The sequence below is a fragment of the Xenopus laevis genome, chromosome 8L (genome assembly GCF_017654675.1).
Source record: "Xenopus laevis strain J_2021 chromosome 8L, Xenopus_laevis_v10.1, whole genome shotgun sequence".
NCBI lineage: Eukaryota > Metazoa > Chordata > Amphibia > Anura > Pipidae > Xenopus > Xenopus laevis.
The window spans coordinates 83,754,966-83,782,265 of record NC_054385.1 but is presented as its reverse complement, the minus strand read 5'-3'; the positions used below and the strand labels follow the sequence as shown (position 1 = coordinate 83,782,265).

The window sequence follows — 27,300 nt, the reverse complement described above, 5'->3', positions numbered from 1 at the left end:
TGAAATGAAGGGTTGAAGGGCAAGCAGTATGACGTACTTGTTATCCCTCGCTGTTTGACAGCCTGAAGTGGAGATCTTGGTACCGCTGTTACTTCCGGGTTGTGTCTCACTCCGGGCTCATATCTAGGTACGCGTTGCTTCATTGTTAGATGCTGAGTAGGAATCTATGCAATTCCGGCCTTGACCTTGTTAAATATAAAGAGCCAGTTGCCCGTCATATACTCACACTGATGCACCGAGGTGAACGTGACTCGACCCCTAACTCGCCTCTGTGCTGACAGCGCTACAGGCTAATGTCCAACATATAGTAACACACACACAATGAGCAGTCCGTGAAACAGAACAACAGCACAAGTTACGGGAGGTTTGACTCGAATGTGTTTCCCACATATTCATATTTAGTCTTCTGGTTCCTCTACAAAGAGATTAGAAGCTGCAGGATCAGAGTTTGGACACAGATCCATTTCAAGAGTCAAAAATCTATGTACGTTTGCTGCTCAATGTGTGTTTTTGAGCATTAATGAGGTGGTGACTTTTAGTATGCTATAGGTCGGTACGTTTGCAGCCTCCATTTGACTTATTTGCATTATGCTGACTTTCCAGGGGTCACTGACCCCATATACAAAACAAATGCTCTGTAAGGCTACCAATAATTAATATTAATACTTTTTATTACCAGTCAGGTCCTCTTCTATTCATATTCCAGTCTCTTATTCAAATCAGCGCAGTGTTGAATTAAAAAAAAAAAAACGAAATAACGCAAATGTACTTTAAAATCTCCCTCTAGGACTTGTACAGTTACAGGAACTGACCAGCAGGTGATGCTGTACTTACAGAATCCATTATATTGGCAGTTAATATAAACCTATTTATGAATAACTTTGATAACATTATTAATTTATTTATAAATAAAATAATTAATGTAAATTGCTAAAGTACTTGGGAAAGCACCCCAAACAATTAAATTTTTTAAGGTCTGCTTTAAGAGACTAAAAAAATGCCCTCCTGTTTAAACAAAACAGGGATTATTTGTCTATATATTGCAATATGTTTAAGATGCTTCTACCCATTTAGCAATCTCTGAGAAGTGAAGAAGGCAACAAATATAAACACTGGCCATGGCAGGCAAGCAGAAAGCCCAGTGACTACCTGAGAAATCAGCAATGCATATCAGGAACTCATCAGCAGAAGAAGTTATAAACAGTCAGTTGTGCTGTTCCAAATATTGATTGCTGTGTAATTTTAGTATGGAAATAATTGCTACAGTGCAATGACCCTGGGCAGGTAATAAATGAATACATCTAAGGCAGATTTTCCCAGTTATGAATAATCCATTATTTACTTGTCTGGGTGTACTTAAAAGACCAGTAACATACATTTTTTCTTTTCAAAAATTTGTTTCTACTTAACGCAAAAAAAAAATCAAGACAGTTTTAACTTTAAATTTGCTTAGTCTTTAGAAATGGTGACAGCACGACAATTTAGGGTTGCCACCTTCTAAAAAAAATCTTCACCGGTAGGTGGAGGGCGTGGAGTTAAAAGAGTGGGTTGTGACGCTAAAGGGGGCGGTGCCGTGATGCGTTATTGGCTGGGCGGGCGTGATGTCAAAGGGGGCGGAGCCAATGCGCTTGTTTGCCAAGAAGCCCAGGAAAAAATGGTTAGTTTTGAGCAGGCTGGAGGCAGACCACGGGCTTTTTTTAGGTGTATTACAAATTTACCAGCAGCTACATTGCTGGTAAATTTGTAATACCGGCTAGGCCGGTAAAATACCGGCCGCGTGGCAACACTAGCGACAATCCTTTGTGTGGCGCTCGATTTCTCCTCCCTGCTTTTTATAGGAAATAGCCAGGGAGGAGAAATCGAGCGCCGCATGGTGGATCGTCACCCTGTCGCTGTTTCTGAAGAGGAGCTCAAGCAGAGAGTCGGTAAGTAATTTCTTAACAAAGACTTTGCAAATTTAAAGTTAAATCTTACCCCTCGGTTACAGATTCAGGCATTGGAGTTCACAGGCGCCATCTTGAACCACTTCGGTAATCTTTGGAATGAGACCGGCATGTCGGCGCATGTGCAATTGGAGCAATTTTCTGTTTAGTGACAACTGCGCATGCGCCGAAAACTCGCGAAAATTGCAGAAGCGCCTGTCTCATTCCGAAGATTACTGAAGTGGCTCAAGATGGCGCTCATGAACTCCGATGCCTGAATCTGGGGGGGAGGAGGGAGGGGGTCTAGGTAGGGTAGGGTTTTTTTACATTCAGTATTGAATTCTCCTTTAATGCATCATAAGGCTTTAGCATGTAGTATTACAAAGCATATAAGGGGAAGATCTGCATACACAGTACCAATGACTGTCAGAGATTTCACCTCATATGTAATAAAAAAATCCAATCAGCAGGTAACTTTTACTGGTCACTTATTTGAAAGCAAACATCTTATTGGCTTCTGTGGCTTACTGCACCTGGGCAAACTTTGTGCCATTTATTACATATAAGTGACCAGTAAAAGTTACCTGCTGATTGCATATTAAGGGTTGGTTACTGCTCCTGGACAAACGTTGTGCCTTTTATTACTTACCCCATTTAGTGTTTTGAAGTTTCATAGTTACCACTTTATTATACATGCCTATTATCTCATGTAGATACTCCCAGAGGACTTTTGAGGGCAGAGAGGAATGAGCTTTCAGGTTAACACTTATTTTTTGCCTCATTTTAAATGCAAAAGCAATGATTTGATATATCTGTGTGATGCTTAAACAAATATAGGACCTTATAAGGGAACTTATTAGGGAACTTGAACCACAGCTTTGTTGGCTGCATTAAGGAGATACTGACACCAGAAATTAAACCTTTTTTTACATCTATCATAACATTGTCTTTGCATGTTATTTATAATTTACCCAATATTTTTAGAATACTTACATTATCTGATCCCCCATGTTCCTCTATGAGGGGGCTGCCATATTTGTGCAGCAGTAGTCTGTTAGCATTAGAAACTCTGTTGGAGAATGAACAGTCAGTTGGAGAATGAACAGTCAGGTTGGCAAAACAGGTTTAGGAACTTCAAGTAACAATTTCTTACAAAAGCAGCCATATCTGCAAAAAATAATTAACATGAGCTATAGGTAACTAAACATATGTAAATGCAATACTTTGAAGAGTAGTTTCTTTCTGTCAGTATCACTTTAAGATTGCCACTTGGTGGCACTGTTGTCATTTGTTTGTTGAACCTGCTGCAATGTTGCAATGAAAGCATGTACTGTGTATGTATACAATTGGACGTTAGCTATCTGAAACAAATGTTAAAATGCACACACATTTTAAAATTCTGACATAATTTAAAGTTAGCTTTTACAGTCATGTGTTAATGCTTTACAGAGTACAAGTTTCCATATAATACACAAAAGCCTTGCATATCTAAATTATATCCATATAAATGGTGACTAGTGATGTCATCAGTGATAAACGGTGAGTAGTGATGTCATTTTTGTCGCATGACTCACTAAAACTTGTGTATTATAATAAATAAAGTACCCCTTGTTGGAAAATATGAGGATATTAGAAGTAACCTCGGAGTTCCATAACCTGTATAAATGCACTCGGTCTTCAGCCTCGTGCTTTTATATGGTCATGGAACTCCTCAGTGACTTCTAATATCCTTATGTTTTACAAAAGGGGATACTTTATTTACTATGTATTAATTATATGGAGGATAAAAGGTTGCAGTTTTAGCAGAGTAGGTCAGACAGCTGAATATGCAGATATATGGGTCATTTCTCCAGCCACCCTATATCCCCAGTGCTTGTTGTTCTGTCCCATTACAATTTTATCCATGTCAGTTTCAACCTGTGTGCTGTTAACTGGCCTGCAATAAAGTGATGAGACTAGAAGGGCCTGGGACAATTTTTTTGTCCTGTGTATTTACAAGGTGTTTCGGTTCTAAGTCACTGAATGTGGAGCCCTAAACCACTAGATATTAGGTACTCCATTCATCCTGCAGCTGCAAACATGCATTATGCAAGTAAACGCCTCCCTCATTGGACTCCTTCCTCCATCTTTATTAAGATTGTGGCCCTAAGAATGGCTCCATTCCACCACCACCCCATCTCAGAGACACATGATGCATTTTTATATCTTGCCGATGCACCCCAGTATTTCAATAGCAAGTCAAAATGCTTGTTTACCACTGTTGTTTTGCTTCTCATTCTTACCAAGACTGTGTTATCTAGCACTGGTAAGGCCCCCTGGCACAGTTGTTTTTCCTCACTTTAAAATATGGTGATCTGGTTGATAAGGTCAGAGGGGCAAATTCACTAAAGGGCGAATTTTCGCCGGCGTCTGCTTCGCCACACTTCGAGCCACTTCGCAAGGTGCAATTCATTACCACTAGAGCTAATTCACTAAAATGCGAACACTGCCGAAGTTTCGCTAGCGTTAATTCGTCAGCGTGAGCTTTCATGTCGATCTTTCAATAGTATTAAATTCTGCCTAGCGAAACTTTGTTAGTACTCTTACGCTTAGGTCAATTTGAATAGAGCAGGTACATATAGGTCTTATAGACGTCTTTATTAGAGATGTGGGTTAAAATGCTTGAGGTGGCCACTTTTTATTACAAATGTCCAAGAAAGCTAAATAAAGACAAAAGAGAACCACTAATGCCCTAGACATGAGCCGACCCTAAAACAAATGTGGCATACCCCTCAAATTGGTTAAAAAATGTTAACACAAAAATCTCTATTACTTAGGACTTTTTAAGGCAATCCCACTTAAAAAAATTAAAAGTCTCCAGCGTTTTTTACAACTTTTCTGACTTTCCAGCATACAGGATATGATGTCACTGACATAAGACTGAGGAGGATGTAGCTTCATATTATCAGTTTGCCAGGTCTAAGGTGGCAAAGTAAACTCTGGCGAAAGAGATAACGTTCAGTAAAACTTGCACTTTAGTGAATTTGCAGAATAACGATCATTTGCCAGAGGGAAAGTTCACCTCTTTCGCTAGTTAATTGTCCTCTACGCCTATTAGTAAATTGCCGATGTCCCTGCGGATGGGATTTCTGGCGAATTGTCACTAGAGACTTCCACTTCACCCTTTATTAAATCTGTCCCAAAGACTCCAGCAGCTGATTAATTCTTAGGCTGTATTTTTAGAATTCATATTTTGCACTCACATTTCTGTCCATCCCCTCACCAAATCCTAATCCTTTTTTCATCCGCCATTCAAACCAATACATTGGTAAGACCAGAACTCATTTCCTGCAGTGCCTTGTATGCTTATTCATTAAGTCTGTTAATAAGCTGGTTTCTGCTGCAATAACAGTCAGAACCAGCAGTTCAGAAGACAAATATTGGTTTGAACAGCAGTTACATTTCTAAATATGCATAGGAAATAGACATATACCCTGTTTGCAGGAAGGAAACTAGTCAGACACACTGTTATCTTGGTTTGGGTTGGCCTAGAGCAGTGATCCCCAACATGTGGCTCATGAGTAACATGTTGCTCTCCAACCCCTTGGATGTTGTTCCCAGTGGCCTCAAAGCAGGTGCTTATTTTTGAATTCGAGGCTTGGAAAGAAGTTTTAGTTGCATAAAAACCAGGTGTACTGCCAAACAGATCCTCCTGTAGTCTGCTAGTCCACATAGGGGCTACCATCAGTCCATTACAGCCCATATTTGGCACCCCCCCAGGAACTTTTCGCATGCTTATGTTGCTCTACAACTTGTTTTTACATTTGAATGTGGCTTACAGGTTAAAAATGTTGGGGAACCCTGGCTTAGAGACAATAAGAGTGATAGTAACTGACCGCCATATAAAATAAACATGATCACCAATACAAGCATATACAACCACTCTTAATAGAAATCTTCAGGTTCCTGTGCTTGCTATCTGTGTAAATGAATACCAACACTTCATTATCTGTTGGAAAACTCAAACATCTTGCAATATACAGGAGAACTAGATCAACGAGCTTGTATTCTGCAGGAGAACCCAAGAGCTAGCCAGTTAGATATTGGCAAATGCTGGCAATAATCCTAATGAGATTAGCAGCTAGGTACTATATTTATACACATTGCACACACCGCAAACAAACATATTTACTTAGAAAAACACAACCTGCACATATTTTGGGTAATATATGAAAATATCACTGTGACTCATTAGCTACAAAACTTACTGAACATATGCATCCTCTAGTGTTTACAGACCCTCTTCCAGTTTATGCAACCTGTTACTTTTCTGCATTTGTAATATTTACAATATACATGTTTTTTAGAGCTTTGTATGTAGTGAGCTGATAGTATCATCTTTTTCTCAATTATGTTAACATTGTACTTCTAATATATTCTTTTGCCTTTTGTCACACTGTCCTGGGTAGAAGATGCCCACACTGTCAACAGTTTCCCTTTGTCAAGTGTTAATACATATAGATTTATGTTAAAGGGATGGTTCACCTTTATGTTAACTTTTCAATTGGTTATTTTGTTTTTAAATTATTTGCTACCTTACTCTTAATCTTTCCAATTTTCAAAGAGGGGGTCACTGACCCAATCTAATAAAACAAATGCTCTGTAAAGCTACAAATGTATTGTTATTTCTACTTTTGATTATTCATCTTTCTTTTCAGGTCCTTTCATATTCGAGTCGCTTATTCAAATGAATGTATGGTTGCTAGGGTAATTTGGGCCCTAGCAACCAGATTCCTAAAATAGCAAACTGGAGAGCTGCTAAATAAAAAGCTAAATAATGGCAAAACCACAAATAACAGAAAATGCAAACCAGTTGCAAATTGTCTCAGAATATCACTCTACGTCATTACAAAAGTTAATTCAAACCCCTTTAAGATGGATCTTTTTTAGTGATTTGTGCCTATTTGTATAATTCACCCAGCTCAGTCTAGTGGCCCATATATCTGCTTACCAGGTGGCCAATAAGTTTTCCTTAGTTCAGTTGCAATCATCCAATCACAGTGAGCCAGGACCAAAACAGAACCTACCCAAAGTGGCTGAGATACAAAAGTAACTTTTGTTTATGAAAATGATTACTACTAGGGTCTCACTTATAAACATTAGCACCTGGGCAGTAACCCTTAGCAACCAATCTAAGGTTTGCGGTCATTGATAAACTTGCAGCAGGCTGAAAAAAAGCCAGCCGCTGATTGGTTGCTATAGGTTACTGCCCAAGTGCAAATTTGCTCAGTGTTAATAAATGAGCCTCACTAGTTTTTTGCCTGAATATGAAAAAAGTAACACACAGGTAAATGTTATAAACATGCTGTTTTCTAGCACTTGCCTTTTGAGAATACATAAAGAGGGCAAATGAATGTTTATACGTGCATAACCTAAATATCTGTTTTCTTGTTATTTCAGTTCTGACAGTATGATCCTTGCACATATTCTACGTCCAACCATCATCTCCAAAAAGCAGATACGCCCAGCTGCATATAGATATTTCTGGGGCTGGCTAAATGCAGTGTTTAACAAGTAGGTTATACATAACCAAATGTATTGTTTAGTTGTTTTTTTCTCAGTCATTGTTTTTAAATAAATTACCTGATACAGTATCAAATGCTTTATATTTTTGTATTTAGGGCTAGCCAAAATATGTCAGGAAGCTTGCTGCAAAACAGGCCGCTATACTTTATTTTAATTCCTCCAGACTTTGTTTCTGAGAGTGAACAGAGTTCAATGGATAAATCACTAGATGCTTGCTCACTGGCCTGGTTTCCGTTGCATCTATTTGTAGCCTTGAGCAAGTCTCATCAGGAAGCCACATATGAGTCTAAGTTTGGGTTATCCAGACCACTGGCACATTGTCTGATTTTGCAGTCGATCAACTTGAAGATGTATAGTAAGTAGTGCTATATGATATACAGAAAACAAATAAAGAAGTTGTAGGTTTGGTAAGGGGAAAGCAATACTTCCAGTGAAACATACAAGTCCCCAAAAAAGGTTTGTTTTAGTCTAATAGTTTTTAGATGCTAGGACACAATTAGTCCATATAATTTGCTGTGTAATTTCTGCTTTGTTATTTAACACAGGGATCGTAACAATCCCTATATACCTGCTAATGTTGTAAACAAAATACTGACTCCCAAATCTTATAAGAACAAGGCAGAACACAATAAACCATGCCAAGCAATAAATGAATGCTATAATTAAGTCTTCTGGGATATAAATCATTATGGGCTGTGCTTCCCAGTGGATCTGATAGACTTCTCATACTGTCAGAGAGAGAGAGAGGATTAGCACACATAATGCAGCCAAATTATGAGAAAGGATATTCAATGGGATGTCCAACCTAAGGCCCAAGGGCTAATCCCCATGGGGTATATTGACTGCCTCTGTGCAAAAAAAAAAAATGTCTTGAAGGTTAAGCACGCAGACTTTTCCAAGCAAAGGCTAAAGTCTAAACCATATTTGTCAGCTGTTGTTTTAAAATGTTTTAGAACTCATTCAGTTGTGACTCTTCAAGAAAGATCCTTCACGTGAACCCCTCAGCACTTTCTGCTTGGGTTGGCTTTGGCAGCCCTATGCATAGACTGTGAGCATAATCAACTCTTTGTCATCTTTTATCTAGAATCAGTCAGCTCTAGAAGCAGCCGTCTGTTTCTTAAGAGCAATAAGATACCATACTTATTATCAGGAAAGAGCTGGTAATAAAATCTGAGTCTTATTCAGGCCCTGTCTATAATCACTAAACTTAATCCGGGATACAGAATAACAACAGATAAACACAGTTACAGCTCAGAGCACAAATAGTAATTAGGGATATAAAACTGATTAAAACTGCTTTCCATTATCCATACATATGTCTCACTGCATCTGTGGGGCAAAGTCAGTATCCCAGGGCAGTTGTTTTTCAAGGACAAACCAGAACACTTCAACATTTTTACTGGTGTATGTATGTATGTATGTATGTTATGGACATATTAATAGTGTAAAGTGTAAAGCTCTAGGGCAGGGGTCCCCAACCTTTTTTACTCGTGAGCCACATTTAAATGTAAAAAAGAGTTGGAGAGCAACACAAACATGAAGTCCATGGGGATGTCAAATAAGAGCTGTGATTGGCCCCTACATGGACTGGTACCCTACCAGAGGCTCTGTTTGGCAGTACACCTGGTTGTTATGCAACCAAACTTGCCTCTAAGCCAGGAATTCAAAAATAATCACCTGCTTCGAGACCACTGGGAGCAACATCATAGTAGGTGATCAACTGCTGCAGCTGCAACCAAATTTGTATTCCCCAAAAGAATTATTTCTATCACAATGTGTTTGGCATTATTCAGAGTCTAGTTGGACATACTAAACAATCTCTTTAGCTGATGACCTGATCAGTGTGTGACCTATTTAAAGGCTAATTTACTTCACTCCGCATATGGGCTCCAGTTGCTTATATATTGTTAGGATGGCAAAAAAGCTATTTAAAGAAAAAACAAACTTACACTACCATCAGCTTTAGTTGTTATGTGTTCTACACAATTTGATATATATATATATATATATATATATATATATATATATATATATATATATATATATATATATATATATATATATTCTACTTGTCATAGGTGTGATATCTTTAGAACCAGTAATGGCACATGGTTGCCAAAGGAAAAAGAAGCAAAGTCCAAAAAGTTTGCTAGTAAATCTATTGTATAATTCCTGTGTACTAGACACAAATAAGCAAAGAAATGTTTTTAAGTTTACCATGCCCTTAATCAGTTGAATGACAGTGTGAATTTCAAGTCACATCATGTATATCCATAGGATGGAAATATACATCACGTTATCAAGTTGGCAGCACTGAGTAGACATCTGTCCGATGTCATTAGGAATTACACTCAAGACTTAAGTGCTCTAGCTAATACAGGTATAGGACCTGTTATTTACAATGCTCTGGACCAGATGTTTTCTGGATAAGGGATCTCTTAGTAATCTGTATCTTCATACATTAAGGCTACTAAAAAATAATTTTAACATTAAATAAAGCCAATAGGATTGTTTTGCCTCCAATAAGGATTAAAGGAAATCCTTTTTAAAAATTTGATTAAAATGGAGTCTAAAGGAAAGGGCTTTCCCGTAATTTGGAGCTTTCTGGGTAACCAGTTTCCGGATAATGGATCCTATACCTGTATATTAACCTTTGCAGGTGCCAGATGCTGAACAGTGTATAGAGCTAATCCTGCCAAAGTATTTCAAAATAGATGCAAGGTTTCTATAGCACACTGGATAGTGAAAAGGCTTAGTAAGACCTGAAATGTTGCCATTTTTTGATGTATGCCTTTTTGAACCAACAAAACTACCAGTAAGCACTTCATAAACTGCCCAGTGTAGTGCTGTAATCCTGTATCCATAGGATCCATCCAATGTCCTTCAGGGAGGCTGATCAGTCCAATCAGGTGAAGACTACATAAGGCACATTCCCAAGAGGCAAGCATACATTTTTGTTTTAAAGGAGCAAAAAAAAGTAGATGGTAAGCTGGTGTTGCTTCACTACAAAACATTTTTTTGTTTTTTATTCACACACACACACACAAACACACAAAACCTTTTCTAGTTGGGTGGCAAGTGTCCTTACAATGTCCAATGGCTATGAAACTGAAACCACTTGCTAAAGAAAAGGGCATGCTCTCCATTTACAGGGAGCCCACCTGTAGGAAGTATAACGGCAATGTAGGCTGCTACACATCTTCCTGTAGAGGCAACACTATTCTTTAACTGCACACTTTAATCCGTTTTGCTTCAATGTGTGGTCAGTTGTGGTAGAGTCTCTTATGGCTTTCTCTATGGGATCCGTTTTCCCATTGACTGACAATCTTATAAAAACTGAGACTCAACTGCCAGTCCTATTCTGCTTAACCAGATGTCAGGCACTCACACGTTGGCTCTGTCTGGTAGGTTCCCCTCTGACCGGGCTAGTTGAGATCAGTCCTATATGCCCCTGTATTATTAGAACTTCATCCATGTCAAATAATATGTTACGTTAATTCATACATATAAGTCAATTCCCATTGTCACTCGAATTCCCAGGTGGAACTATCTGGGCAAGAACTGTACTTGGAAACCACAATATTCTGCCATGTATGAGGAAAGCAACGAAAGGCTTGTGATTTCCCCATGGGACATTTTTTCTTTATTTAGAGTTCTGACGCATTTGCTTGCATAAGAGGATATCCAAGAAGTTCAGTGCCACTTAATGTTTTCACTCCCAGTGATAACTTTCATATTGTTTATGTGTGACTCAGCATTCACTTTGGGTATTGCATAAATAAAGCTGTGTAAATAGGTATATCTTGAATTTATTAGGCTTATTGTCAATTACATTTTTGGGTGTAAATCCTTTGGTAGTGGACTGTTGAGACTTTTATTGAGCCCTCAAATCACTAAAATGTTACTGTACTGTACTTTAAATCCACAGGGTTGACTATGAGCGCATTAAGGACTTTGGCCCAGACAGAGCAGCTTCAGAATGGCTTTTGCGCTGTGGTGCTCATGTTCGATATAAGGGATTTGAGAGGTGGCAGCAAGACTACAATGGATTACCCACAGGCCCTCTAGGAAAATACAAAATACAAGCTATTGACGCCACAGACTCCTGCATCATGTATAGAGGATTTGACCACTTGGGTAAAAATACTGAAAATTGTTTTTCATACAGCAGCATACAGCCATTTAGAGAATGCTTCAAGTTGTTTCCTTAACAAGGTTCATTTAAGTACATAAAGCTGCAGTGCAATCCTGTAGCCATCCTCTTTCTGCTTTATAGACGTACAAAAACAAGCAGGTGCTTAAGGTATTCCTGTGAATACTCCATTTGAGTTGTGTGAGTACAAAGCCCATTTTTTAATGACTATACCCTATGGCAAAATATAGGCTAACAGACATATATGCCTCTCAGTATTAGACTAATGAAACGAAGTACAGTAGAACCCCCATTTTACGTTTTTCAGGGGACCATAAAAAAGGTGTAAAATCCAGGAAAATGTAAAATCCGGGAAATGTATTATGCATAATACTGTATGTAGGTGGGAACAACAATATAAAATGAGGGGAAAACTTAAAATCTGGGGATGTAAAATGTGGGTTCTACTGTCTCTGGTTGATGTGGAGCTACTGAGAAGTTAAACCATGTAAATGAAAATTACTACTATTAAAATCTGTCTGATTTTCTTGTTAATCTACAGAAAAGACACAGGAGACAGTAATACAATTATTCGGCCAACGAGCAGCATAGGAGGGTGGACATTTTGTTAGGGGAGTCTATGTCAAACAGACCCAGTTATAGACAGAATGGAGTCTTGATAAACCCATAGGTTCCCATAAAGAATTTCTGAAATACAAATGGGGAAAATTAAGTAGAGGCGTGGAGTTCTATTTATTTTATGGCCAGTAAGCTTAAACCAATAATGGATAAAAAAATGTTTATAATGGAATAACGGATATCCTCAAGTAACTCGCTTTCCTCCTATTCCATATTATTTCTCCCTGACAGATGGGCTGGAAAATGTGGAAGAAATAAAGCTGTGCAAGTGTAATTATATCGAGGACACCTGCCTGGAGAGAATGAGTAAAATAGAAAATCTACAGAACAGCCTCAGGAGGCTAGAGATCATCTCATGTGGGAATGTCACTGATAGAGGGATTATAGCTCTCAACACTCTCAGGTGAGCTCTTCCCACTAATTGTGCTTATAATGCGAGAGAACTGTAAGAGAAGAGTTTTTTTCTGTTCGTGTTCAACAATGGCACTCTATACTGTCTGCACTCCTGTGACTCTCACATAAATTCATGAAATCTTAGTATGGTCACATTGAACACATATTATACAAACAAGGGTAGCGTTGGATATAATGCAGAAATACAAAAAAGTGGTGTGCAGGGTCAAGAAACGGTAAATCAAAACCAAGGGGAGAGAGATAGAATGACCCATGAAGTTGCACCACCCCACAATATAGGCTAGAGGTTCCCACAATATGAGTGTAATTAAAACTTAACCTTTAATAATTTGTAGTAAAAGTATGCCCAGAGATACCAAGGTTAAAATAAAATCAGGAGAGAAAGCTAAATCGACTCGAGGTCACTAGCTCATGGACGGAATGTAGAGGATTGGATTACTAAATAAATCACCTCAGTCAGTAAATTAACTTCCTCTATTAAATAATGCTTGGTAAACAGAATGGTTTGCATGTTCTTAATGCTAAAGTCGGAACAAAGAAATAGCTGGTATCGTCCTGTTTGGTAGATCGAGGAGGCCGTATATACCTTAGCTACTACCGCTACCAGAAAATACCAGAGATCGTCTATGAGCCGGCCCGCTATTCCACCCGCACAGCTCCCTTGATGAGCACAACTGCTTTCAATGCCGATATTAGAAGATCGCTATCTCCTGCCTCTACATTCTTCTGCCTAATTGCATCGATCCGCGCAAGAGCCACCCGCATACCACCCTTCCGCCACAGCAATTTACAGATTTACTGTCCCCCTGTTCACATTGAAACACTCTCATCAGCCACAGACATCACTGAGCCATGGCAAATTGTTCTACACAAGCCCCCCATGTGGTCCTTGACCTGGAACCAAAAGATTAGATCAGCCTTAAATGCCCAAATATATTTTGTTTGGAAAATGGGCAAATCTTTCTTTCTGGCCTGTTTCATTTGCATTTAATACAAATAAAATCAGAACAGGTCAAGATGATATATTGCAGGTGTGTTTAAAGGAAAACTATACCCCTCAAACAATGTAGGTCTCTATAAAGATATATTGCTTAAAACCGCTCATATGTAAAACCCTGCTTCATGTAAATAAACCATTTTCATAATAATATACTTTTTTAGTAGTATGTGCCATTGGGTAATCATAAATAGAAAATTGCCATTTTAAAAAAATAAATGTTAGGTCACATGAGCCAATTAACAGACAAGTTCTGTCTTTTGCTTCCACACTTCTTCCTGTTACAGTTGAAGTATTTCTGGTCAGGTGATCTCTGAGGCAGCACCATCACAAAATGGTGGTTCAAGGCAAGAGACGTAAAAGGGCAAGATTTACATAAATATATATATCCGTATGACAAGATTCTTTAATATGCCATTTAGTTTAATATAAACTAATATAAACTAATATCTGTTGTGCAAGTATTCATTTTGGGGTTATAGTTTTCCTTTAACAGCAACAGTTGCACAAAGGCAGAACGCAAATACATGTGGCAAAATTATAGAAAAGGGGATGATGAATGAGAGAACTAGTATATAAAGACCCATTAGGGAAAGTGAATGCAATTAACACAGTGTGTGTGCGTAAATGCATCAGACTATCCGTCCCACTGTGCTTCTTGTCATTTGAGTAAAGTGAGCAATTTTGGGCAAAGTGTATTCTCAAAGACCGTTGTATTTTATTTCTATGTAGAAACTTGGAGTACTTGTTTCTGAGTGATCTTCCTGCTATCAAGAAAAAGCAAGCAACTGTGGAGATGCTTCAAACAGCAAATCCCTCATTACACGTGGAGTTGGATCTCGATTAGCAGAAAATGTCTGGACTATATGTATCCACTCTTCTCTACATCTGTTTTTGGAAATAAATACAGAATATCCTAAAACCCAGAAAGTTGTTGTCATTATATGGATAAACAAGTATTATCACATAGAGGATCAGTGGCATTTAGGTAAATATAGTAACATCTGTTCACAAAACAGGTTTATGGTGAACCAGAAAGCACAGGGCGCCCAAAATGCTCAAAATAATATGGGGTTGATCCCAAACGTAATGTGCAATGTTGTGTATAGGTGAGAAGTGCAGGCAAACGTGTGTATACCCTGTTTCTTAATTCATCCTTAATGTTCTACCTTCACATCTACTCATTGTATTCATTTCTCTATAGTTCTTTTGCTTCTACACAGCTTTGTATACTGTGTGTTAGGACTAAGTGTTTTTGAAGAACACTTTCTAATTTATTAAGATGTCTCACTTCAAATTTCAAACCAAGGATTATGCATGTGGTAGATTGTATTCCTTTTTTTCTACAGAAGGGTATTAGTATTCATTTCATCTTTGACCCAGTAGAGAGAGTATCTAGTGACGGTGAGAATCAATTTAAACCCAAGCACAATTGTTTTTCATTGTCATGTGAGTGATGTACCTTTTATAATTTATCTTTTCACAGCAATTGTAACTACAGGAGTACATTGACCAGGGATCCTCCGTTAGAACAGGAAGTTTCTCCCGTTAAAAAGCCATTAATGTATGATGAGGAATATATATATTTTAAATATTAAATAAAAAGCCAGACAATGATTATTAAAAGCACGGGAAATGTAGATGGGTGTGCCTGGTTCATTAAACTGCCCATTAATTGCTCTTCAATTACAACAGGTAAGCAGTTTTTTAATATCTGTACCTGACTCAGTGGCTTCATTTTGTCCATTGGAACATGCGATCAATTCATGCTTTTGTTTATGTTTAGTGCAAGTTTCCCTTAAAGGAGAAGGAAAGGTTAAAACTAAGTAAGCCTTATCAGAAAGGTCCATCTAAATATACCAGTAAACCCCCAAAGTAGTGCTTCTCTGAGTCCCCTATCAAAAGAAACACTGCATTTCTTTCCTTCTATTGTGTACACATGGGCTTCTGTATCAGACTTCCTGCCTTCAGTTTAAACCTCATTGCCCTGGGCAAGAGCATGCTCAGTTTGCTCCTCTCCCCCCCCCTCCCTTCTCTACTGTAATCTGAGCTCAGAGCAGAGAGAGACTCAGGCAGGAAGTGATGTCACACCACATTAATACTGCAGCTCCTATCCTAAACAAACAGAGAGTTTCTAGAGCTTTTTACTCAGGTATGGTAAAACATTCTACAGAATAAATATAGCATTCTAGCTTGCACTATTGCAGCTAATCTATTGGCAATAAAATGCCTCCGTAGCTTTCCTTCTCCTTTAAAGAAATTCTACACAAAGTCTACACAATGGGGTCGAAGTGAAAATTCAAATGAAAAAATTTCGAGAATTTCGAGCTTATTTGGTGTACTTTGACTAAGGAATAGTCCAAATTCGATTCAAATTTGAATTTCAAAATTTATTGTGTACTGTCTCTTTAAAAATTCGACCGACCATTCGCCATCTAAAACTTGCCGAATTGCTGTTTTAGCCTATGGGGGACCTCCTAGAACCTATTTTGGAGTCAATTTGAAGTTTTTTTTTGGGAAAAACTTTGAATCGTACCATTCGAATGCGCTATTACTTTAATTCATACAAATCCTTGAAGGAAAGCAAGCTGAAGGTTATAGAATGGCTCTTACAGTCCCCTGAATTAAACATCTTTGAAAATCTTTGGGTAGAAAATCCCTACCAACAAAAAATAAATAACAGGAACTTCTGGAAACAAAGGGCATTTACAAGCTGTGATCTGCACCATAGAGATTGTTACTAAATTTAATTTACTAGCATAGTTTGCACGTGCCACAATTACAATTTTCAAAGTTCCTATTTTTTCAAGTTACTGTTCAAGTAATGTTTACTACTTTTCACTAAATATGTAATGTGGCAAGGGTACCAAATGTTTTCTTGTATCTGTAAGTCTATTGATGTGCATTTTATTTTTTGAAACTCAAGACATTTGTTGTAGAACTGGACAGCACCCACCAAAACCAGACTGGTCCGTTCAAAACAGGATAGTTGGCAAGCCTACTACTGCTACATTGACATAAAGTCTGTGCTGCTGAAACCAGTCTCTGAAGCCAGTCTCTTCTATTTGGTTCATGTTTTATTAAATAGGGCTACATTTTATTGTCTTCAGATTTAATCAGTATAATGGAATGGAGGACTGCTGGCATACTTGTACAGGTATAGGATCGTTATCTGGAAACCCGTTATCCAGAAAGCTCAGAATTATGGAAAGGTTGTCTCCCAAGTAGCACTTGATGAAGGGGCTTGACCCGGATACGTTTGCTGAGATATCACCTTAAAGGACAACGAAAGCTAAATCTTACGTAAAGTTCTATCACCAGTCTGGTCGGCTAATTACTTACAGAACGGAGTTAATGCTGTCTCCCTGGTGTCTGCTAGCAGGAACTGAGCTCTGATTAGAATGTAGCGCAGGACTTCTGTTGCGCATGCTTCAGAGGCGCAGCTTTCCTCCCTTGTAAGATGATGCGCATGCAAATCAAGCTATGCACGCGTCATCATTGATCACTGTACACACGCCCCCCAGCCAATCAGCTTGCAAGCGCCTCGTATCTATGTAGACGCACAATCGTTCCTTTTTATTCATGAAGGGAACAGCTACCTGGCAGCAATGAGCGCTTGCGGTGTGCAGCGAGGGGACAAAAATATTTTTTGAATGCAAGCTACAATGCAGCACTAATGTAAGGTCATATGTGATGCGCTCCTGGGGGTCAGGCGAAGTCTTTTTCACGCATGTGCAATACGGATGGAGAGGAGAAGGAAGCATCTAATCCTTTATCAAGATGGCCGCCTCATTGTACCGAAGCAGAGCAGAACATCAAGCATGATTTTATGCTTTTGTAGTCGCATAGGTGAGCTGAAAATATAGCGATTAAGGTCATCAATGCGAATACTTTAGAGGGAGGTAGTGCATAAATTTAGCTTTTCCTTCTCACGAGGAAACTTTGGGTGACTTCAGAATACCAAGCGACGCGTGTGCCATGCCGCAGGCGACTTTTCATTTTAGCCAGCGTAAGACAGAGGTAAGGCATTCGGGGAGATTGGTCGCTGCAAAGACGAGGCAATTAGTCGCGAGGTGACTAAATCTCCCCAAATCGCCCAGTGTGACCTTACCCTAAATAAATGAAAAATCTTGGATTTTTGCAGAAGCATTTAATGAAGTGTTTCTATTTTTGTGTGTATCATACTGAAGCACAAGATTGCAGTAGAGCCAACATTGAGCACCTCGCATTGGTAAATATTAACTATTTTTGCAGAATATAGAGGCAGAAGGAAGTTTTGGATTGTCTCTCATAGACTCCATTTTATCCAAATAATCCAAATTTTTAAAAATGATTTCCTTTTTCTCTGTAATAATAAAACAGTAGCTTGTACTTGATCCAAACTAAGATATAATTAATCCTTATTGGAACCAGAACCAGCCGGTCGGGTTTATTTAATGTTTACATGATTTTCTATTAGACTAAAGGTATCAAGATCCGAATTATGGAAAGATCCGTTATCTGGAAAACCCCAGCATTCTTTATAACAGGTCCCATACCTGTACTATAGCATTAATCTCTTGCAGGGGCATTTCAGACACTACGTATAAATTTATTCCCTCTTGGCTGTTGCTCAACAGCTATGTTCCATCAGAATGGTGAGAAACCAGAATATAAATATTCAACAAAGTAATGTTATGTGCATAATATTCCAGTCTAGTAAAGAGCAATAAACATAGGATATATTACAGTAAGGTTAAAACATGTTTGATTGTTTTAGTACAGGTTTATGGATTTATCTGTAACAAGCATACAAGATGGAACAGTGTTTAGAGTAGAAATTATTCATTTTTATTAATCACATGGCAAACATTATTAGAAGTATCAAACAGGTACATCCAGGTAACACAAAACTGAATAATATAATAAACATAATGCCAACAAGAGTATAAAGTGGAAATTCATCATATGCCAGACAGCACCAAAGTACAAATCTCTATTGTATATGACCGCCATACAGGTTACTAATACAATGACCAGCCTTGCATCAGTATGGTTACATGGGAATTGCCAGACATAAAAACCTACCAAATTGGAATAAACTTCGAGGAGTGCCCTGTTACCATTTTCTTTTTTGGGATCGCAGACATCCCCTTCTTATGGACATGGCGCCAATGAGGTGACAGCGCAGAGCAATGTTCCAGGGGCTGCAAAAAAGCCACTCCAGGTACCTTTATGAGCTGAATGTCAGCTTTTTTAAAACAGACATTTGGCTTTTCTAGTGCAAGTGAGTTCAATTGAGCTCTCTGCACTAGCAATACGCCCCCCGACCCCCTCCAGCATTGGAAAGGTGAGAACTGGGGGGAGAGAGGGGGAGTATTGCATTGCTTCTTTGAAAGAATCGCTGTTGCCAGTGGCGTAACTAGATATTACTGGGCCCAACAGCAAATTAATTTTCAGGCCCCCAAAATGTTTAGAGGTTGACTTGTTTTATCAATATTTATTGAAACTGTACATGAATTAGGGCCTGATGGGGCCCCTATACCTCCTGGGCAGCCTCAGTGTCTGCTTCCTATATAGTTATGCCCCTAGCTGCTGCTACTGCTTCTACTGAAGCTGGGAGCTTGTGCAGTATACAAAGAAGTTCTGTACTGCACATATTATTGCCTGGGGCAACACAAAATTGAAACAAGTTGGTGGTGCTCCTCAAACAGGACATTTTTTTGTTTTAAGAAAAGCAGTGCCAGCCTGGGATAGCAGGTAAGCGACTAGGATCATTGTGGGTGCTCACACATTTTTTCTGCTGCAAACAACTCAGTCATTCTGCTAGATCACATAACATGGCTGATACATCCTCGTCCAGTTTTGACTAGTACATCACAACCACAATAGGACTCACAGCATGAATGGGCTATTTGCAGATGTCCACTACAGGTTGGTAGATTTTTTTCAGTTGCAGTTCCTCGTTGACAATCACCACTTTTACAGGGCTGAAAAATCAATGTATGTGTCAGCAAAAGGTTAACAAGCAAAACATGGCGGAAGTGAAATGGAGACCATGAATTGTAGCCATTTACAAAGTGTTTTTTTCCAATACACCAATTCACTGCAGTACATATCTGAAGTCAGTTAACTGCTGTCCTCACACATACTGTCAGGTTTCAGTAATACATGATTTCTTAACTAGAAATGTGTCCCCGTGTTTATATAAAAGAAATGCAGGGTGAAGATAACGCTGGGAGTTTAGTTCCGCAATATCCAAGAGATGCTTGTTGGTGTTTATAATTATCACACTCATTTTAAAGGGCCAGTAGCAGCAAGAAAATGTTTTATTTGATTGACATTCAGTTAATTTCTATACTATATAATTTTCTTTGAAGAGTCTGGACAAAATTTTCCTTTTTGCAGACTGTTTAGATTATGTGTAAATGCATTTAGGGCATTACATTTCAGCATCCTCTGCCTGACGTTTATCATTAGAGTTTGGGTCTGCCTAACACAACATCAGATGCCTCCCTAAAATATGTCAAACCTATAAACTAAATCTATCTATCTAATGTTATTTTTATGTGCAATTAACAGCCTTGGAACTTCCATCATCATGCTAAAGAGAAACAACAACCAGTGCAATTAAAGTCTGGGTATAATATTGACTGCTAAGCCCTGCTATTCCAAATAGCAAAACAATTGTATCAATGTTCTTTTAAGGGTTAAATTACAAACAAATATAATATCCTTGTTGAATAATTTGGCACTTGAGGAAAAAAAAGGTGACTCGGTTATTAAAAAAAAAAGTTCTGTGATAACGTAACACTTCCTGCGATAGATTAGACTATCCCATGTAGTGTTATCAGTCAAAATGCTGATGGGTTGTTATAAAGTACTGCACAAGTGCACCATGTGTTTGTAAAGTAGTATTCCACTCACCCATGGGAATGAGAGAGAAACTGGCTGTTTGTGGTAAATGTTTAAGTGAGGCAGTAGCTTATTAACAAATTAATTGATGCAGGCTTACAAAAACCTAATATGTACCACTGAGCTATAAACACAGGTAAATCATCCATCACTGGAACAATATTTAAAGGGCACCTTGAAAATTGCGATAGATCAGGGATGTGAAAACCATGGCCATCCAGCTATTGTAAACTTGAATTGAAAGACTTTGAAAGCTGCCGGGTATTGTTGGAAGCTGTAGTTCCCAACATCACCACATACATGACTTGTGTTCCCCTCCTGTCTAAGGGTAGGACTACTTGGACGTTTTTGGCGCGATCCGTTGCACTGCGACAAAACGCCTGTGACAGAAATAAGGTAAGAGATAGAAATGTCGGATGAAGTCGCATCGTTGATCCGATGCGACTGTCGGATGCAGACACAGCGTGCAGCGCGTCAGATCGCGCCGAAAACATCCATGTAGCCCTACCCTTACCCTTAGTTAGCTGCACTCTGTCTGCATCCGACAGTCGTGACGTGTCGGATCAACGCTGCAACACTATGCGACAATTCTATCTCTTACCTTATTTTTGTTGAATGCAACAAGTCACATGCGTTTTGTCACAGCACGTCGGATCACCCCCAAATCGCTTGTGTAGTCCTAGCCTTAGACAAAAAGGTTGGACTTGATTGACACCTGTCTGTTTTTCGGCCTCAACTACTATGTTAAACAGACCAGGGGGTATAAAAATGCATTGGAAGGTGTTCAGTTGGGCATTCCTGTTCAGTCTAGCACTAATTAGCCCCAGCACACTTTCAATCAGCACAGCATTTAGCCAGCAATTAGCCTACTGTTAGAATAATGAAAGCCAAGGTCTGGCTGCTTGTACATATTTGCACTACAATGATTGCGTATAAATGCAGCTCAGTGCCATCTACCAGCATACACTATGCTCCCCTCTCATGATGCAGGTACTACTGTAGATTCTATAGTATCATATAAATAATAATATACCTCAACCCTCTTACTAGGGTTCTGGTTACTGCTTTCCTATTAAAATCAAAAACCAAGATGGCAATTTCTTTCACTACTACCATACCAGGCAGATAACCTGGTTCACATATAGCTCAGCGCCTCAGCTGGCTGTACAAACACTTGTGTCCATACCTGGCAAAGGTGGAATTCACAAAAGTGTAGTAAACAAATTGGAGTAAGAAATATTACAGTAGTGAAACTGGTCTTATAACAATGTCACAAAAGCCTAAATCCCTTACATGAATACAGCAGTTTTGTATATTTTGGAGTTGAATTGTCATTTCAATATGCTATTTTATTGAATTTGGTACCACATTTCTCTATCCAAATTTGGAATATATCTTACATCAATTTAAAGTTCATTGAAAGCATCAGGCAAGTTTTTAGAATGTTGCTCCTTTTTTTTTTTACACAGGTTTTTACTGCAGTCACAAGTACATGTAATTATGCAGTTCTCTAACTACGAATTGAACTAATGCAAAACACTGTTTTGAAGTATTGCAGCCACTCCCAACCTGTATCTTTATTCTGCTAAGTTAAAAGGCACACAAACTGCTCTTGTAGAATAATGAGCTTTAGCTGCTGAAGGATGCAGAGAGCCGGATGACAACAGTTGGAAGGTACAAAATGAAAACATACACCAATATACTGTCATTCGATTGTGTAAATGAGCTTACATTTACTATTGCATAGAGTGATAGATGCAGGGTAGCACATTCTTTGTAAGAAGTGGGGTAACTAGAAGTTACTGGACCCCACAGAAAAATCATTTTAGGACCCCAATAATCTTTGGAAACAGGAATAAAATATACTGAAACTGCTTACTAGTCAGTGTCTCATGGGGCCCCTATACCTTCTGGGCAGCTGCAATCACAGGGTCTGCTTCCACTATATTAACAGCCCTGTTTGTAAGTATTTAGGCTATGTAGGTTTTATGTACCAAAAAAGAATTTCTACAAATGCTAACTGATTGTACAAAATATGTACAAGCTGAGGTATATGTATGATTTGCTTTAAGCCTATTGTAGCATACCATAAAAGCGAACCATAATAACTGTATCCATATAAAAAAGAAATATCACTGAATATAGCTGAAAAGAAGCGTGCAAATGTGTGGGTGCTATGAATGGACTAGTAGACAAGGGCCATAGTTCTCTCACTGCATTCCAATTGCATACTAATCTCTTAACAGTTAACCGGTTTTCCACCAGCACAGATAGAAATTTGTAGAAGTGCTGACTGTGTGGTTGCTGGAGAGGAGCAAATATGATTATAAAGTCAACTTGGGTACAACTAATGCTAAAGCATGACAACTAGACAATGGCAAGAAGGTGTCTGTGTCTGGAGTGTGTGTATATATAAAGAGTCCAAATAAGAAAATAAAAGCACAGTGGCTACCTTCAGTTTACATTATACTATTGCAGAATTAAATAGCAACTCAACTGTTGAATTATATAAACTACATTCAAAGGCCACTGTTTAGCTCATTTTCTGCTAACAGGCTGCTGTTGCTTCGCTGTGAGGACAATAAATATTTAACTAGTCCCTTTCTCCCAGTTCTTAGATGTTAGGGAAACGGTAGTTGAATTTTCTGGTGTTAGCGTAGCACTTCTTGTTCTCCAAAGCGGGTAAAATATTACTGCTTGTTAATTGCGGAAGGTGCTGGAGCTGGAGATGAGGAAACAAAGCAGGGATTCAGTTAGTCCTCTGTAAATGGAACAGGCTTAATTTGTATTAGCCTTCTGTTAGAAAAAAAAACATCTTGAAGTAACAGTCTCCATTATTGCTAGGTTAATCAACAAGGGTCTAACTTATTTTATATAGTACATATTGTTTACTACATTTGTATGAATTAAATGGAAAGCAATGTTCATCAACCCCATCAGTGTGTACATTTGATCAAGAATGGCAAACTGATATTCCTTTCAGCAATGGATAAACCTACCCCAGGAAAATACTTTCTGTGCAGCCTCGTCTGTTTCCGACTCACTCTTTCAGAATCTTTTATCCCATCACCTTCATCCCGAATGCTATCAAAATAAGGGTGGTCGAGCAGCTGCTGGCATTTTAGCCTTTCAGCAGGATCCATGTGCAGGCAGCCCTGTCGTAGCAAACACAATTGCAATACAATAATTAAAATCCCACAAACTGGGTGCTTATTAATGTTTAGGTGTTAAAAATAAAATTGGTAAGATGCAGATTTTATTGAGTCCTTATTACTATTTGGCTCTTTGACTCTGTTGCAACCCTTCTCTCCCCGCTCTTTGTACTACCACATTATATTTGATTAAATTATTACCTTCATGAGTCCCAGTGCTTGAGATGAAATGTTTGGGAATCGCGATTCCAGAGGTTCCTGCAGATACACAAATGGTACATCTTATTATTTGTTTTTAAAGAAGAATCACAATAATTCTGAACCATTTAAAGGAACAGTAAAATCAAAAATAGTTTTAAAGTACCGGTATGGGATCCATTATCTGGAAACCTGTTATACAAAAAAGCTCATCTCCCATTGACTCCATTTTATCCAAATAATCCAAATTTTTAAAAACTATTTCCTTTTTCTCTTTAATAATAAAACAATACCTTATATATGACCCAAACTAAGATATAATTAATCCTTATTGGAAGCAGAACCAGTCTATTTGGATTTATTTAATGTTTACATGGTTTTCTAGTAGACAATGTATGAAGATCCAAACTGCGGAAAAATCCGTTATCCGGAAAGCCCCAGATATAATGCAGTGTTTCCTTGCACTGGTAAAAGCTGTGTGTTTGCTTCAGAAACACTACTATTGTTTATATAAATAAGCTGCTGTGTAGCAATGGGGGCAGCTATTTAAAGGAGAAAAGGCCCAGGATCTGGGGTTTTCTAGATAACAAATCTTTCCATAATTTGGATTGTATACTTTAAATCTACTAGGAAATCATATAAACATAAAATAAATCCAATAGGCTGGTTTTTCCTCCAATAAAGTTTAATTATATCAAGGTACTGCTTTATTATTACAGAGAAAAAGGAAATGTGGATTCTTTGGAAAAATTACATTTATAGGAGGTGGTCTTCCCGTAATTCGGAGCTTTCTGGCTAACAGGTTTCCGGCTAATAGAACCCAATGCCCATATAAGCAAATTGCAAAATGCCTATTGCCATTCATAGATACTAGTAGATACCATGTGCATTAATGTCAGAAGTGGGTGTTATTTAGTTTAATTTTGCAAAATGGTGATATTACAGTAAGATGGTATGGTGGTATTAAGGTATTAGGCATGTTCATATTATATAACATGCCTAACACCTTTGGGAAATCTATATTAAGTGGTAGCATGCCCAACATTTAAGAAGCATGTAATTGCAGAAAACACAGTTCTTTGGAAAAACAATGAATACATGATGCATGCCTATATCTTTAAGAAGCATTGTGAGCTTTTCTGTAGACATTCAATGCAGAGAGCATGCTTAGCTCTCTAGGAGTCATTGCAGAGAGAATGCTCAGTTGCTTGAAATGTATGACCAGCACTTTTGAATATGAGGTAGCTGCAAAAATGTCCCCAACCCCTTGGGGAAAGGTTTTAACAGGGAGAATGTCAATTTGGGAAGCATGCAATTTGTTCTTGTCAGCGGGCTTCATACACTGGCAGATAAACTGGCAATTTGATCTGAAGGGCTGAATCGGCATCTTAAATATGCCCATTTATGGCCATTGTTTCCTTACCATGTTTTCAGGATCAGGGATGCTGACCCCACTGAAGAACTGGTTCGTGCTGAATACTTGCTGGTGTCTGGCTATTAGATCACCTAAGTAACGAAAAAGAAAGAGTTAAAGCAGAGATTTTTTTGGGCTTACATGCCCCTATCTGTGGTCTAAACAAACTAGGTTACCATTATATACTTAACATTCTGCTAGAGTTGAAAAGAAACCATCCCAAAAAATCTGACTGTTCTTCAGGCTTCCTCTAGGAAATCTGTAAGTTAGGCGCTAACGGTGAAGTTTCTCTTTAAATGATATTGTGTTAACTTTTAGATGGACCTAGCCTATGCAACTTTTCATTATTTATTTTGTATGTATTTTTCATTCTGCCAGTTTGCAGCCTGCAAATTAAATGTATGTCTGGTTGTCAGGTTCATTGGTCACTGACAAAAGAAATAAAAACAATAAATGTAAGGTTACATTTTATTTTTATTGTTTATTCCTTGGCATTTCATATCCCAATCGGACTTTAATACTGTGTGGTTGCTAGGATAATTAGGTCATAGCAACCAAACAGCAGCTAAAATTCCAGACCTGAGAGTTGCAGAACACAAAATTTAAGCATGCAAATTAAAATATAAAATGATAGCTGGTTACATATCATCTTAGAAAAAATATGTCAAAATGAAGATGTACAGTATAAGCCTTATATGCAGATAGCAGCAGGTCCCATAATAAAATAAATAATGTAAAACTCAGCTTACTAACCCTGAGTTTTCCTTATTAAATACAGCTGATCGACATCTGACTTCCCAGGCCACAAAGGAATTCCTGACAGAAGCTCTGCAAATACACAGCCAATCGCCCACACATCTACGGGGGGACCGTACTGTGTGTCTCCAACCAGCAGTTCTGGTGCACGATACCATCTGGTGGCCACATAGTCTGTATAATAGTCACAAGGTCCAGCTGTAGAATTAAGGACATGATAATACTTGTTAATAAGAAGAATGCTACAGTATATTAATGTATTCGGTAAAACTGAAAAGTTCATAGGTTAAAATATTATAAATATTAGGATTTGGCTAACGTGGTAGATTTTCCAATACAAACGTTTATGGAAAAAAGCAAAAGGCTGCAGCTAATAATAATAATAACAAACATTTATTTATAACGCACCAACATGGAGGGATTGACCTTGATGGACTTCAACCCAGATTATTAAGTAACTAGAAAGAACACTGCAAATGCAACACTAATTTATTAGTGCTGTCTGTCTGTCACTCTAACATACTCACCAAGACTAAAGCATCCCTTTGTCAAAATGAGCCAGCCACAAAATAAAAGCTAGACTTTATCCTCTGCCAACACTGCCCAGCTCTTTAATAGTTCTGCCAGTCATAAAGTTAACTAACAATCTGTTATCCCTGCTAAATAATAGGTCCTGCTTCCAGGCAGATGCTGCTAGCCTCTATAAAAATGAGGAAAACACTACAGGCGCTGCAATATAAATTACAGGAAAGAAGATATACACTGTATAGAATATAACTGTAGGAGGGATGCTCTATAAATAAAGTAGCAATGCTTTGACAAGGGTTTAGTGAAGCCATAAAATATAAATATCAGGAGATAAACATCATAAACATAGGAGGTAGACTATAAAACCCAACAGAAAGGCTCGACAAAAAATTGCATTGTCATTGGATACTGTATATTAAAATAACTGGAATGGAAGCTTAATAAATGAAGAGAGGCTGTATAAACAGAGGATGTGGTTAATACTGTTACAGTTTTATGAAACACTCAAAAAAGGTATATAATACACTGAGACTCTACAATGCACAATAGCAAGGCTTAACTAAAATCAGTAGTACAGCTGAATAAAATACAATAGTAAATGGCCACACATAGTCACACATATGACGTGGCAAGTAGTGTGGGGATTGGTTAGACATCAATGCATTTTGACCACACACATACACACATCC

The 27,300-nt window shown here is 38.2% G+C and overlaps 2 protein-coding genes across 3 annotated transcripts in view; one reads left to right on the top strand and one right to left on the bottom strand.

The window, feature by feature from the left end:
• Positions 1–6: 6 nt before the first annotated feature.
• On the top strand, positions 7–14,595 carry dmac2l.L (distal membrane arm assembly component 2 like L homeolog). Of its 2 annotated transcripts, none has more exon segments than NM_001096368.1 (5): positions 7–127; positions 7,362–7,475; positions 11,416–11,624; positions 12,490–12,661; positions 14,402–14,591. In NM_001096368.1, coding segments are annotated over 4 exon segments (600 nt in total). In that variant the 5' UTR covers positions 7–127; positions 7,362–7,371; the 3' UTR covers positions 14,517–14,591.
• Positions 14,596–18,476: 3,881 nt separating this feature from the next.
• The window catches only part of cdkl1.L (cyclin dependent kinase like 1 L homeolog), a 37,163-nt gene continuing 28,339 nt past the window's right edge, over positions 18,477–27,300 (bottom strand). Inside the window, exons 6-10 of the mRNA XM_018230507.2 lie at positions 26,081–26,281; positions 25,337–25,419; positions 23,917–23,973; positions 23,563–23,718; positions 18,477–23,285 (exon numbers count right to left, since the gene is read on the bottom strand). Of these exons, the coding sequence (XP_018085996.1) occupies positions 23,178–23,285; positions 23,563–23,718; positions 23,917–23,973; positions 25,337–25,419; positions 26,081–26,281 (605 nt within the window). The 3' untranslated portion in view covers positions 18,477–23,177. The remainder of the gene's footprint in view (positions 23,286–23,562; positions 23,719–23,916; positions 23,974–25,336; positions 25,420–26,080; positions 26,282–27,300) is intronic.